Below are 15,535 nucleotides of genomic sequence, written 5' to 3'. Positions count from 1 at the left end.
GATATATGGCCAATAAACCACGGCTAAGGGCTGTGTCCAGGCACTCCACGTTGAGTCATGCATAAAAAACAGCACTTAGCTGTGGCCATATACCACACCTCATCGGGCCTTATTGCTTAAGTATACCTCGTTGGTGAGGTGTAGCACACAATACTCAATACACCTGGGGGATACAAAGGGAAAAGAGAGAGAAGAAGAGGGAGAACACACCACTAAATAGACCCATTCCCAGCACATTCCCAGCACACGACACACTGAGATGCGTGCGGCAGTATGAAATACATCGCCATCTGTGCCCATTGAATAGATTGAGCCTAGATTTGCGTTTTTATTACCTCTAAACAAAATACTTCTTGCTTGAACAGTCGCTAAGATTATATTTGGTTGTGATCGTCGCAAAAAAAACTATTTTGGATGCAGCAGTTGTTAGCTAGAATGCTAACGCTCATTGATATAGCCTGTAGCAAAAGCTAGCAAAGAGCCATTTTACTGGTTGAACTTAGGACACTAAAGAGGCCTTTCTACTGACTCTAAAAAACACCAACAACAAAAAAGATGCCCAGGGTTCCTGCTCATCTGCGTGAACATGCCTTAGGCATGCTGCAAGGAGGCATGAGGACTGCAGATGTGGCCAGGGCAATAAATTGCAATGTCTGTACTGTGAGACTGAGACAGAGCTACAGGGAGACAGTAGGGAGAGCTGATCGTCCTCGCAGTGGCAGACCACATGTAACAACACCTGCACAGGATCGGTACATCCGAGCATCACACCTGCGGGACAGATACAGGATGGCAACAACAACTGCCCGAGTTACACCAGGAACGCACAATCCCTCCATCAGCGCTCAGACTGTCCGCAATAGACAGAGAGGCTGGACTGAGCACTTGTAAGCCTGTTGTAAGGCAGGTCCTCACCAGACATCACCGGCAACAACATCGCCTATGGGCACAAACCCACCATCGCTGGACCAGACAGGACTGGCTTGAAGTGCTCTTCATTGACGAGTCGCGGTTTTGTCTCACCGGGGGTGATGATCGGATTTGCGTTTATCGTTGAAGGAATGAGCGTTACACCGAGGCCTGTATTCTGGAGCGGGATCGATTTGGAGGTGGAGGGTCCGTCATGGTCTGGGGCGTTGTGTCACAGCATCATCGGACTGAGCTTGTTGTCATTGCAGGCAATATCAACGCTATGCGTTACAGGAAAGACATACTCCTCCCTCATGTGGTACCCTTCCTGCAGGCTCATTCTGACATGACCCTCCAGCATGACAATGCCGCCAGCCATACTGCTCATTCTGTGCGTGATTTCCTGCAAGACTGCCAGTGTTCTGCCATGGCCAGCGAAGACCCCGAATCTCAATCCCATTGAGCATGTCTGGGACCTATTGGTCCGAAGGGTGAGGACTAGGGCCATTCCCCCCAGACATGTCCGGGAACTTGCAGGTGCCTTGGTGGAAGAGTGGGGTAACATCTCACAGCAAGAACTGGCAAATCTGGTGCAGTCCATGAGGAGGCGATGCACTGCAGTACTTGTTGTTGGTGGCCACACCAGATACTGACTGTTACTTTTGATTTTGACCCCCCCTTTGTTCAGGGACACATTATTCCATTTCTATTAATTCACATGTCTGTGAAACTTGTTCAGTTTATTTCTCAGTTGTTGAATCTTGTAATGTTCATTCAAATATTTAAATCAAATCAAATGTATTTAAATATCAGCTGATGTAAGAAGGGCTATCTCGAAGTGCTGTACAGAAACCCAGCCTAAAACCCCAAACAGCAAGCAATGCAGGTGTAGAAGCACGGTGGCTAGGAAAAACTCCCTAGAAAGGCGAAAACCTAGGAAGAAACCTAGAGAGGAACCAGGCTATGAGGGGTGGCCAAGATGTTAAAATGTTCATAAATGACCAGCATGGTCAAATAATAATAATCACAGTAGTTGTCGAGGGTGCAACAAGTCAGAACCTCAGGAGTAAATGTCAGTTGGCTTTTCATAGCCGATCATTGAGAGTATCTCTACCGCTCCTGCTGTCTCTAGAGAGTTAAAAATAGCAGGTCTGGGACAGGTAGCACATCCGGTGAACAGGTCAGGGTTCCATAGCCGCAAACTTACACGTGTTAAGTTTGCTGAAAATAAACGCAGTTGACAGTAAGAGGACGTTTCTTTTTTTGCTGAGTTTATAATGCAGTTGATTTGCGATGACAAACATTATGTTAAGCAAGACATTCATACGAGCTTTAAAATCTAAAAGTACTGTGAGATGCACTCATAAGCAACATGTAAATAAAAGCTTTTTTTGATGCCATTCTATTAGAACTACCCCTTGTTCTGCCATCAACTTGCACGCGTCGCCCTCGTGTGACAATGTTTGCAGAATGTCCAGGACCCATTTTTATGTTGTAATAATGACAATTACAGCAATACTGAATGAACACTTATTTTAACTTAATACATCCATAAAATCTATTTAGCCTCAAATAAATAATGAAACATGTTCAATTTGGTTTAAATAATGCAAAAAAAAGTGTTGGAGAAGAAAGTAAAAGTGCCACGTAAGAAAGCTAACGTTTAAGTTCCTTGCTCAGAACATGAGAACATATGAAAGCTGGTGGTTCCTTTTAACATGAGTCTTCAATATTCCCAGGTAAGAAGTTTTAGGTTGTAGTTATTATAGGAATTATAGGACTATTTCTCTCTATACGATTTGTATTTCATATACCTTGGGAGTTGATAGGCTTGAAGTCATAAACAGCGCAATGCTTGAAGCATTGTGAAGAGCTGCTGGCAAAACGCACGAAAGTGCTGTTTGAATGAATGCTTACGAGCCTGCTGGTGCCTACCATCGCTCAGTCAGACTGCTCTATCAAATCATAGACTTAATTATAACATAATAACACACAGAAATACGAGTCTTAGGTCATTAATATGGTCGAATCCGGAAACTATCATCTCGAAAACAAAACGTTTATTCTTTCAGTGAAATACGGAACCGTTCCGTATTTTATCTAACGGGTGGCATCCATAAGTCTAAATATTCCTGTTACATTGCGCAACCTTCAATGTTATGTCATAATTACGTAAAATTCTGGCAAATTAGTTTGCAAAGAGCCAGGCGGCCCAAATTGTTGCATATACCCTGACTCTATGTGCAATGAACGCAAGAGAATTGACACAATTTCACCTGGTTAATATTGCCTGCTAACCTGGATTTCTTTTAGCTAAATATGCAGGTTTAAAAATATATACTTCTGTGTATTGATTTTAAGAAAGGCATTGATGTTTATGGTTAGGTACACGTTGGAGCAACGACAGTCCTTTTTCGCGATTATATGCAACGCAGGACACGCTAGATAAACTAGTAATATCATCAACCATGTGTAGTTATAACTAGTGATTATGATTGATTGATTGTTTTTTTATAAGATAAGTTTAATACTAGCTAGCAACTTTCCTTGGTTTCTTACTGCATTCCCGTAACAGGCGGGCTCCTCGTGAGGCAGGTGGTTAGAGCATTGAACTAGTTAACCGTAAGGTTGCAAGATTGAATCCCCGAGCTGACAAGGTAAAAATCTGTCGTTTTGCCCCTGAACAAGGCAGTTAACCCACTGTTCCTAGGCCGTCATTGTAAATAAGAATGTGTTCTTAACTGACTTGGCTAGTTAAATAATGGTGTTAAAAAATATATTTAAAAATTCAGCAAAATCGGCGTCCAAAAATACCGATTTCCGATTGTTGTGAAAACTTGAAATCGGCACTAATTAAATCGGCCATTCCGATTAATCGGTCGACCTCTAGTGTAGGGCTTGAGCATAGCCTGAAGGTGGGGGCAGTTCCTCTTGCTGTTCCGTAGGTAAGCACCATGATAGTAGTGGATGCGAGCTTCGACTGGAAGCCAGTGGAGTGTGCGGAGGAGCGGGGTGACATGAGAGAACTTTGGACGGTTGAAAACTAGGCGGGCTGTAGCGTTCTGGATAGGTTGTAGGGATTTGATGGCACAAGTGGAGGCCAGCCAAAAGCGAGTTGAAGTAGTTCAGACGGGAGAGGAGAGTGCCTGGATTAGGACCTGCGCCGCTTCCTGTGTGAAAAGCAGTTTCATCTTGTCTAAGTTGAGCTTGAGGTGGTGGACCGACATCCAAGTTGAGATACCTGCCAGGCACGCAGAGATGTGTGTCGCCAACTGGGTGTCAGAAGTGGTTATTAAGGAGAAAAGTAGTTGAGTGTCATTCGCAAAGCAATGATAGGAGAGACCATGTGAGGATATGACGGAGCCGAGTGACTTGGTGTACAGAGAGAATAGGAGAGGGCCTAGAACCGAGCCCTGGGGGACACCAGTAATGAGAGTACGTGGTGCAGCCACAGATCCTCTCCACGTCACCTGGTAAGAGCGCCCTGCAAGGCATGATGCAAAGGATACCGGCTTTAGTTTCAGTTAGCTAACTGGAGCCCGCAGGCTGAGCTTGAAGCACCATAGCTCCCCTCAGCACATCCCCTTAATGTGCTGTTTGAGATTCAGAGCACAGACCAACCATCTCCAGCACAGCATTAGTCATCCATCCAGCCCACAAATTAACATTAAGATGAGGTGGCACAGAGGAAGGAAGGATAGCTGAAACTCTGAATGAACTCAGAGGAGTCTGGGCTTAAGGTGATATGTCTGAAAGGAAATCAGTAGGTGTATTAGGAGGAATGGCAACTTTTGAAAATGTTACGTTTATTTCAAATCAAATCTAACAATTCCCCAACAACTACCTAATACACACATATCTAAAGGGAGGAATAAGGATATGTACATATAAATATATGGATGAGGGGCATAGGCATGGTGCAACAGACGGTATAAGGTACAGTCTATACATATGAGATGAGTAATGTAAGATATGTTAACATTATTAAAGTGGCATTGATTAAAGTGACTAGTGAACCATTTATTCAAGTGGCTAGTGATATTAGTTTCTATGTAGGCAGCAGCGGCTCTGAGTTAGTGTTTTGGAGGGCAGGTATTTTGCCCCCGGTGATGCGTTGTGCAGACCGCACCACCCTCTGGAGAGCCTTGCGGTTGAGGGCGGTGCAGTTGCCGTACCAGGCAGTGATACAGCCCGACAGGATGATCGATTGTGCATCTGTAAAACTTTGTTAGGGTTTAGATGACAAGCCAAATGTCTTCAGCCTCCTGAGGTTTAAGAGGCGCTATAGCGCCTTCTTCGCCACACTGACTGTGTGAGTGGACCATTTCAGTTTGTTTGTGATGTGTAAGCCGAGGAACTTAAAACTTTCCACCTTCTCCACTACTGTCCCTTCGATGTGAATAGGGGGATGCTCCCTCTGCTGTTTCCTGAAGTCCACAATTATCTCCTTTGTTTTGTTGATGTTGAGTGAAAGGTTGTTTTCCTTGCACCACACTCTGAGTGCCCTCACCTCCTCCCTGTAGGCTGTCTCGTCGTTGTTGGTAATCAAGCCTACTACTGTTGTGTCATCTGCAAACTTGATGATTGAGTTCGAGGCATGCATGGCCACGCAGTCATGGGTGAACAGGGAGTACAGGAGGGGGCTGAGCAAGCACCCTTGTGGGGTGGGGCCCCAGTGTAGAGGGTCAGCGAAGTGGAGATGTTGTTTCCTACCTCCACCACCTGGGGGCGGCCCGTCAGAATGTCCAGGATCCAATTGCACAGGGCGGGGTTGAGACCCATGGCCTCCAGCTTAATAATGAGCTTGGAGGGTACTATGGTGTTGAATGCTGAGCATTAGTCAATGAACAGCATTCTTACATAGGTATTCCTCTTTCCCAGATGGGATAGGGCAGTGTGCAGGCGATTGCATCAATATGTGGACCTGTTGGGGCGGTATGCAAACTGATGTGGGTCTAGGGTGGCAGGTAAGGTGGAGGTGTTATGATCCTTGACTAGTCTCTCAAAGCACTTCATGATGACAGAAGTCAGTGATACGGGGCAGTAGTCATTCAGTTCAGTTACCTTTGCCTTCTTGGCTACAGGAACAATGGTGGCCATCTTGAAGCATGTGGGACAGCAGACTGGGATTGGAAGCGATTGAATATGTCCGTAAACACACCAGCCAGCTGGTCTGTGCATGCTCTGAGGACACGACTAGGGATGCCGTCTGGGCCAACAGCTCTGTGAGGTTTAACACGTTTAAAATGTCTTACGTCGGCCACAGAGAAGGAGAGGGGGGTGCGGTCCTTGTTAGTGGGCCGTGACGGTGGCGCTGTATTATCCTGAAAGCGGGCAAAGAAGGTGTTTAGTTTGTCTGGAAGCGAGACGTCGGTGTCCGTAATGTGGCTGGTTTTCTTTTTGTAGTCCGTGATTTCCTGTAGAACCTGCCACATACATCTCGTGTCTGAGCCGTTGAACTGCTACTCCACGTTGTCCCTATACTGACATTTCACTTGTTTGATTGCCTTGTGGAGGGAATAACTACACTTTAAATGGTTAAATGCGGTGGTTTGTGATTTCAGTTTTGCGCGAATGCTGCCATCCATCCACGATTTCTGTTTAGGGTAGGTTTTAATAGTCACAGTGAGTACAACATCTCCAATGCACTTCCTTATAAACTCACTCATCGAGTCAGCGTATAGATCGATGATATTCTCTGAGGCTGCCCGGAACATTTCCCTGTCCGCTTGATCAAAGCAATCTTGAAGCGTGGATTCCGATTGGTCAGACCAGCGTTGAATGTTTATAGTCACAGGTACAAGCTGTTTGAGTTTCTGCCGTGCGAGTGCTGCAATCAATATGCTGAATAAAATTTAGGTAGCCTTGTTCTCAAATTTGCGTTGTTAAAATCCCCAGCTACAATAAATGCAGCCTCAGGATATATGGTTTCCAGTTTACATAGAGTCCAGTGAAGTTCCTTGAGGGCTGTCGTAGTGTTGGCTTGAGGGGGTATATAACACAGCTGTGACGATAACTGACGAGAATTCTCTTGGGAGATAATATGGCCGGCATTTGACTGTAAGGAATTCTAGGTTAGGTGAGCAGAAGGACTTGAGTTCCTGTATGTTGTTACGATTACACCATGAGTCGTTAATCATGAAGCATACACCCCCGCCCATCTTATTCCCAGAAAGGTGTTTATCGCGGTCTGCCCTACGCATGAAGAAGTCCGGTGGCTGATCCGACTCCGAAAACGTATCCTGAGAAAGCCATGTTTCCGTGAAACAGAGAATGTTACAATCTCTGATGTCTGTCAGGAAGACAACCCTTGCTTAAATTTCGTCTGACTTGTTGTCAAGAGAATGGACATTGGCGAGTAGTATACTCGGAAGAGATGGGCGGTGTGCCCGGAGCCTGTCCAGGAGGCCCCTACGTCTGCCTCTTCAGCGGCGACCTTGTTTTGGGATGGCTTATGGGATTACCCACTGTCATGGGTGGTTGTCCGAACTAAGGATCCGCTTCGGGAAAGTCGTATTCCTGGTTGTAATGTTGGTAAAATGATGTCGCTCTTATATCCAATAGTTCTTCCCGGCTGTATGTAATATCACTTAAGATTTTCTGGGCAAACAATGTAAGAAATAATACATAAAAAAAACAAAATACTGCATAGTTTCCTAAGGACTTGAAGCGAGGCAACCATCTCCGTCAGCGCGTTCTTAGCATCATATGTGTCTGTGTGTGTGTGGGTGTGCATGTGTGTGCGTGTCAACACAGCTGTCAGTAGCTGTGTTGACGCTGTGGGTTTAAACAGGGTCACTCTCCACACCACTGGCAAGATAAACTACTGAATATATACAAAAGTATGTGGACACCCGTTCAAATTAGTGGATTTGGCTATTTCAGCCACACCTGTTGATGACAGATGTATAAAATTGAGTACACAGCCATGCAATCTCCAAAGACAAACATTGGTATCAGCATGGCCTTACTGAAGAGCTCAGTGACTTTCAACGTATCACTGTCATAGGATGCCACCTTTCCAACAAGTCAGTTTGTCACATTTTTTTGACCGAGCTGCCCCGGTCAACTGGAAATTCTGTTATTGTGAAGTGGAAACTGAACATCTTTCCTCGGTTGCAACACTCACTACCGAGTTCCAAACTGCCTCTGGAAGCAACGTCAGCACAAGAACTGTCCGTCGGGAGCTTCATGAAATGGGTTTCCAAGGCCGAGCAGCCGCACACAAGCCTGAGATCACCATGCGCAATGCCAAGCATCGGTTGGAGTGGTGTAAAACTCGCCACCATTGGACTCTGGAGCAGTGGAAACACGTTCTCTGGAGTGATGAATCACGCTTCATCATCTGGCAATCCGACAGACAAATCTGGGTTTGGCGGATGCTAGGAGAACGCTGCCTGCCCCAATGCATAGTGCCAACTGTCAAGTTTGGTGGAGGAGGAATAATGGTCTGGAGCTGTTTTTCATGGTTCAGGCTAAGCCCGTTAGTACCAGTGAAGGGGAATTTTAACGTTACAGCATACAATGACAGTCTAGATGATTCTGTACTTCCAACTTCGTGGCAACAGTTTGGGGAAGGCCCTTTCCTGTTTCAGCATGACAATGCCCCAGTACATGTAGCGTATGACTATTATATTTAGTGGATGTTTTGGGAGATTTTTTTTTAAGGCTATATATGCCATATCTACTTCAACACATTTTACAAGGGGAAAATGTAGAAACATGTATGGGAAAACTGTATGGCCCTGTTGTATTTCTCAGGGCAAATGTGGCCTTTGCCTCCTGTGTATTAACTAGGTTGGTGGCACCTTAGTTGGGGAGAACGGGCTCGTAATAACAACTGGAGTGCTATCAAATACATCAAACACAGGGTCTCCAGGTGTTCGATGCCATTCCATTCACTCTGTTCCGGCCATTATTATGAGCCGTCCTCCCTTCAGCAGCCTCCTGTGACAGAATCCTTAGTAGGTGCAACAGTGAAAAAGGAGTCCTTGTTGATGAGAGACAAGGATTATTCCCAATCATGGTAGAGACCCCTGGTGTCCAACAGTGATACAGCACACTGACTGGGTCTCTAGGGCTGAAGAGGCCATTATTTCATCTCATGCTCTCCATTTAAAATCGCTTTCTGAAGTAAACAACTCCAAATCTGAGTCTTCGGTCGTGTTCATTCGGCATGAAATGGAAGAAAACATACAAACAGGGAAGGACTCATTTTCAGTTGCAAAATGTTTTTCAATGTTTTCTGATGCGTGCCATAATGAACATGACCCAGCTGTCTTTTGCTTACCTGTGTGTATTCGTGTGTGTCGAACGAGCTGGCTGGGCTTTTTAAACGTCTTGCCACAGTGCTGACAGCTGTTGGTAAATCCACTGCGATCAATATTCTTCTTGTAGTTTCTGGAATTCGAGCTGAGTGGCCTGACGGAAAAAACAAGTGCCCGAGAAACAGAAATCAACGCAATGTGGACACAGTCTTTGGGTCAGGTTGTTCTTTTGAAACACAATTTAACTGCTGGTCCTCCAAACAAAAAATAGGAAACAGAAAGACACAGGGAGATAAGAGCACTCAGTACACTTAGTAATGTGTTGCTAAACAAGCACTTTGGACAACAGTATCAATAAACCTGAGACCCTCTGTGCTACTGTCCCCTCGCTCTCTAACCTCATCTTGATGTGGGTCTTGGTGTGCTCCTTGAGCTGGCCCGCCATCTTGAACTCCTTGCTGCAGGTCTTGCAGGTGTACACCTTGGCCCCAGACAGCTCTTTGCGGTGCTCCTCCAGATGCAGCATGAGCTGACTGTGGAGAATGAACTCGTCGCCACACTCTGTACAGATCAGATTCTAGAGGAGGAGAGGGGGACAGAACAGAGGAGGAGAAAGAGACGAGAAGATGAGGTCACAGACAAGAGGAGGAGGACGGAGAAGGACCCCAATTCAGAAGACACGCATGATCGACTCGTGCATGTGCTTTAGAACGCTGTCACCTATATAAATGATTATAATTCGCTTTCTGAAGTAAACAACTCCAGATCTGAGTCTTCGGTCGTGTTCGGTCGTGCAAGACGTTTAAAAAGCCCAGCCAGCTCGGTCGTGTTCATTCGGCATGAAATGGAAGAAAACATACGAACAGGGAAGGACTCATTTTCAGTTGCAATATTATCATTATGAGGATGGTTGTGACCTGATGTGAAAAAGTCCAGATATTTATTGATTAATTGAATTAATAAGATAATTAAAAGTATTAGCCACCAGCTACAAATTACATTTTAACCTTCGATAAACCATTTTTCCCAGCAGATAGAAGACAATCACATTTTTTAAATTACATGTTTGAATGAGTTCAATCATATTTTTTTTATTTAACTAAGTCCGTTAAGAACAAATTCTTATTTACAATGACGGCCTACCGGGGAACAGTGGGTTAACTGCCTTGTTCAGGGGCAGAACAACAGATTTTTACCTTGTCAGCTCGGGGATTCGATCCAGCAACCTTTCGGTTACTGGCCCAATGTTCTAACCACTAGGCTACCTGCCGCCCCATATCACTGACCTCCTCCTTCTCATGCAGCATGATATGGGACTTGAGACTGGCCACACGGGAGAACTTCTTGTGGCACACCGGGCAGGTGGGGTTGGAGGTGGCGTGTGTGGACTTGTGGAGCGTGAGGTTGAACTCCACGTTAAACGTCTGGGCACACTGGTCGCACCGGTGAGGCTGGAAGGGAAAAAGAGAGAAAAGACAGTGAGTTAGTGAGCGAGTGTACGCAAGTGAGTGACTGTGTGGGCTGCAGGTAGCCTAGTGGTTATTAAGAGTGTTGGGCCAGTAACCGAAATGTCGCTGATTCGAATCACCAAAGCAGAGCAAGTGAAAAATCTGGCAATGTGCATTTGCAAGGCACTTAACCCTTATTGATCCTGTATGTCACTCTGGATAGGACCGTCTGCTAAATGACTTAAACGTTTAAAAAAAATGTGACTGAGTAACTGAGTCCTACAATAACAAATAGTCCAGACGGTATATTTTCTCTCCTGTTATAATTTTCAGGCAAATGTCAGTTGGTCTGCTTGGCTGAAGGTCTTATTTCCTGGGTATATTTTCTAATATATTTATTTCTTAAATAACTCTTGTCAGTTGCATTTGCTCTCTAGTGGCACTACATTTCCCTTATACACTGGGCTATTTGTCTAAAGAGGATGTTCCCTCTGTCTGTCTGACTGTTTGCTCACTGGCCTGCAAAGAGGCTCTCCCACTCTTGACGGCTGAATAATGAATAGTAAACACAAACTTAAATCGACTCGTACTGTATCTCTGTTGACAAGCTACAACTGTCGTCTGAGAACAACTCATCTGTGTGTCGGGCACAAACATCAGTAAAAGGATTAGGCCTACATGCTGGTACTTTTTGGGGGTTCTTCACCTTCATCAACAATAGATGTAACATATATCTAGTGTTTTCACATCCGGAAAACCATTCATACATACACAAAATCAATCATGTGAGTGAAGTACATGTCTATTCATATCAAATGAGATCATTAAGGTAGGTCTGTACTAGCCCGGTCCCAGATGGATTTATGCTTTTGCTTACTCCACTGTCATTGTCAAGCTAAACATTGGCATGACAATTCCATAAGGCGTTGGCAAAAGAGCAGCAAGAGACTGGCACCCAGGCTAGGTCTGTCCAGCCTATGTCGTGTCAAACGGCCTCGCCTGGCCCTTTGCGCTATGCTTGCCTTGTCGTTGGCCTCATGGTCACGCTGGTGCCTCTGTAGCTGGCTCTCAGTAGTGAAGCTCTGAGAGCAGACAGTGCACTTGTTGTCCTTGGAATCCCCATGGCTGTAGTCCTGCTTGGCTCCAGATATACCCTCTGTTGACAGAAAGAGAGAGGGAGACAAAGACATTATATTACCATCATATTACCATGGTGCTCATAATTAGGTTACTTAAACGGTATCTGCAATTTCCCTAATGCTTTGGTCCACCAGCATATTTCCCAGCAGATTCAAGACAGTACAATATTAGGTTTAGGGTTTGCAGGGTTCTCCCCGGGATTTTTTTAACAGGGTGGTGCTGCTAAGTCTGGCAATGGGAGGACCGGAGGGGGGGACAGGATTTGAACAGCTGCAACTGCCATGTCATGTAATCTAGAGAAAATAATGGCCTTATATGATAACAGTTTTCAAATATATATTTAAATAGTGGTACAGCCAGTCCACAAAGTGGCACAGCGCCTCTTACATTATTTGGGGAAAACCCTGGGTTTGTATGCATCTGTCAGTCTGATTGATGTGTGGAAAGGAGATATTTAGAACTAAACTAATCCAAATAAAAACCAGCCAGGCAATGGAATAGCCCTAATAAATCCCATTTTATTGTAATTTTCATACTTAAACTAAAAAGAGGGTTAAGACACAGACACAGAGCATCCACCAATATGTTTTGGCCTATTATGCTAGCCTTTATCTGGTAGCCAAATCAGGTAATGGGCAGGCCAACATGGGGGAAACAGATACGAGCCTGTCCCAAATCACTACCAACCCCTTCCTCTTGGTACTAACCTAATCTTTCAATGTTTGCAAATCTGAAGGGTCTGGATAGGTAGCCTACGCAGTGCAGTGGTGATGCTAACCACCATAAATGATACAGCTGACCTTACAGATCTGCAAACATTGAAGGATTAAAGCCAGGGGCATGGGCTAGGGAGCAAATAGGGAGTTCAGTTTCAAAAGTATGCACAATGCTCAAAATGATTTGTTCTTTAAGTCTATAAAATGAGTGAACACCAGGGGCCACATGAAATGTCAGGGGCCGAATTTGAATATCAGGGGGACTAGGAGTTCTTTCTGGATTGGGCCTACTTTTTATGACAACTGTTTCACTCTCATAATTGTACTTCACTTGGTCATTTTGTATATATGTACAGGCCTGTATATTTTCTGTAACTACTACATGTGCCCAGTTCATTGATAGAAAATTAAGAGGTACACAAGTTGTTTTTGAAATAGGTCGCTGTAATTATATCCACAGCCATTGCACATGTTGCGTGTAATGGTCATATGGGCGGGTCATATGTCGTGGTGGTAGTAGGCTACAACATCACGTGACTCCCAAGTTTACTGTGACATGTTTGCGCATAAAAGGGTTCCCACCGCAATTGACCAAAGAAATATCCCACCTTGTCTAACATGTTTTGTCGATATTGATTTTGAACCATTTCATGTGACTGAAGGTACAAACTCTGCCTTCCTGGCATGCCCGGAGAGCAAATCAAGTGCACTTTAGGCCCAACGCTGACCAATCAGATGGCTAAGATTACAGTGTCTGCAGTAACATAGCAGGCATAAAAGTAAGCTACAGAAAACTCAATACTGTGAGATTTCAAAAACTTTTAAAGCCATTACTAGACTATCAACTAATACATCAAAGAGCTGCCGTTTTTATGAGTGAGTCCTTGTTTTTACTCCGCACTGTCAAAAACTTTTATTCCGACACTTTTATTAGCCATAAAATGTAGGTTCTTCCTACTTCCACTCACGCTACAACCAGCACTGAGTTGTAATGAGTAGGAAATTGTATCAATAGGCTTGCATTATTATTAGCAGCTTGGGTATTTAATTATTTTTCTATATCGAGGAATATTTCACTTTCTCTGTTCATAGGAGTAACATGAATTTGTGCATGAAGCAGACATAATGTGGTGCGACTTGAGTTTCACCATCAACTGGAAGAATGTCACTTTTTGGTCAGTGTCAGTGGAAAGGGAGTGGAGGGACATTGAGAGGCAGACCCTCAGTCTTCTGCCCTCTCTCCACTGAGACTGACCAGATGCAGGCACCATCAGCCCAGTACAATAAAAAAGCAAATTATTTAAATCTATGCTCACTCAGCTGTACCTCAGAAGTAATACAACAACTGACCCTTACCGGTGTGATCCTATAGCTTACCTCAAATTTTATATATATATATATTTTTCTTTAATGGTCCAAACAACCATGCATTGGCAGGGCAATTCAAGCAATGCTGTGATAATGTATTGGGCCTATAGGCTAGGGCACAAACCTCATTGCTACAGTACTGTTTTTAATAGGCTAATGTTGCATAGGCTTGCTTTTTTAAGTCATGTTCAAAACATATCTGAGTGGTAGATCTCGCCTTGCATTTTGACACAGAAAAGGTTGGTGACCACTGCACTGAATATTCCTGGGGGGGGTAATCATCACTCAAAACATTTGAACGAAAACTAGCGTTTTTATTGGACAAGTTCAGCAAATAGGGATAGACCTAACTGAATCTGACCAATAGAAACGCTACATTTATAGGAGTGATAATTACACACCCGGTGGCCTAGCTGGTAGAACATACTTTACGCTAGCTAGTTCCTTGGACGAGTTAGTAGGCTGTCATAAAACTAATCATGGAAAAATGATGTGATACTATAGCTAGCTCTAACTAAGGTTACTACTCTTACGACACTAGCTAGCTAACTACCAATTGACTTAATTCTGGCATAGGGATATTCTTCGGGGGTTTTTTGTATTACAGATGTATCTCGCTGGCAACGCGTTAACTTAGTTAGCTATAGGATGTCAACAAACTTTAACTTAGCCACATGCATAAAACCCATTCTCTTCTGATCACTCGGCTTGAGTTGGATGCTAACTAGCTAAACTAATGTTAGTTAACTAGAGTTAGGTAGTTAACAGTAGTAGTTATAACTCGCTGATGTGGCTATCGAGCTGCAGCGAACCGAGACTGGATGGTGAACACTCCACTTTCTTGATGGTTTGGAGTGACATCTAGCTAGCGGTCTTCTCGCACACAAATTAAAAACAAAGGCTAGCCTGTTAGCCAACTGCCTAGCACCAACATGCTAACACACGAGTCAGAAAAACATCGAACTAACGTTACTTAGCCAAATTCTCTATATTTGACAGGACTCTACGGGAACCACTGCCTCACTGAATTGTAAATTAGACTGAATCTGGATAAGTAGAGCCACCGAAATGTTATTAATATCATTCCGCCTCAATCACTACTTTACAGTACAAAGCAATGGACACCCGGAATACTATATCCGGGGACTATATACACTATATTCAAGTGAGTTTATCTCAGCTACGCAGCAGCTTGTCCATTCATTACGAACTTGTGTAAACAGCATGGTTGCTGCCTTTTTTTATTCGTGATATTTTGGGACTGATTACCTGTTCCGTCGTTGGTTTTATCCCTCAGTTTGCGAGGCCGGCCCCGCGGCATAGTTCCAGGTTTCAGGGCGGGTGTACTGTGAACGATTTGGGTTTCAAAATGGCGACTGCCTCACGACGAGCACTTCTCGAACACATGAACTCTTCAGTGCGGTAGTAGTGCACGTCTAACTAGGCTACTTGTTGCGAGGCTCCGATGCATGGAGGAGGGAGACATCTAGCGTATATGGAAATGCATTGTCTCAAGGAGGAGCAGGAGTGTCATCAAATTCTTAATAAGAATAGGGAATAAAGTCTACAGTTTTATAATTGTTAATATGCTTGATTACTTTTGTTTGTTATGGGAGAACGTGCTGCTCGGTTTCCTTTACTATAATAAAGATAAAGAAAAAACATTTTATCTCAATCTAATTGTGCT

General features: G+C 44.2%; 1 protein-coding gene across 1 annotated transcript in view; it reads right to left on the bottom strand.

Annotated features, from left to right (window-relative positions):
* The window catches only part of LOC129837615 (zinc finger protein 236-like), an 89,589-nt gene extending 74,300 nt beyond the window's left edge, over window positions 1-15,289 (bottom strand). Inside the window, exons 1-5 of the mRNA XM_055903916.1 lie at window positions 15,118-15,289; window positions 11,647-11,780; window positions 10,463-10,627; window positions 9,575-9,753; window positions 9,200-9,330 (exon numbers count right to left, since the gene is read on the bottom strand). Coding sequence (XP_055759891.1) covers window positions 9,200-9,330; window positions 9,575-9,753; window positions 10,463-10,627; window positions 11,647-11,780; window positions 15,118-15,169 — 661 coding nt within the window. The 5' untranslated portion in view covers window positions 15,170-15,289. The remainder of the gene's footprint in view (window positions 1-9,199; window positions 9,331-9,574; window positions 9,754-10,462; window positions 10,628-11,646; window positions 11,781-15,117) is intronic.
* Window positions 15,290-15,535: the final 246 nt, after the last annotated feature.

The sequence above is a fragment of the Salvelinus fontinalis genome, chromosome 38 (assembly GCF_029448725.1).
Source record: "Salvelinus fontinalis isolate EN_2023a chromosome 38, ASM2944872v1, whole genome shotgun sequence".
Lineage (NCBI taxonomy): Eukaryota > Metazoa > Chordata > Actinopteri > Salmoniformes > Salmonidae > Salvelinus > Salvelinus fontinalis.
The sequence above is the reverse complement of the archived record's forward strand: the minus strand, read 5'-3'. Positions and strand labels throughout refer to the sequence as shown.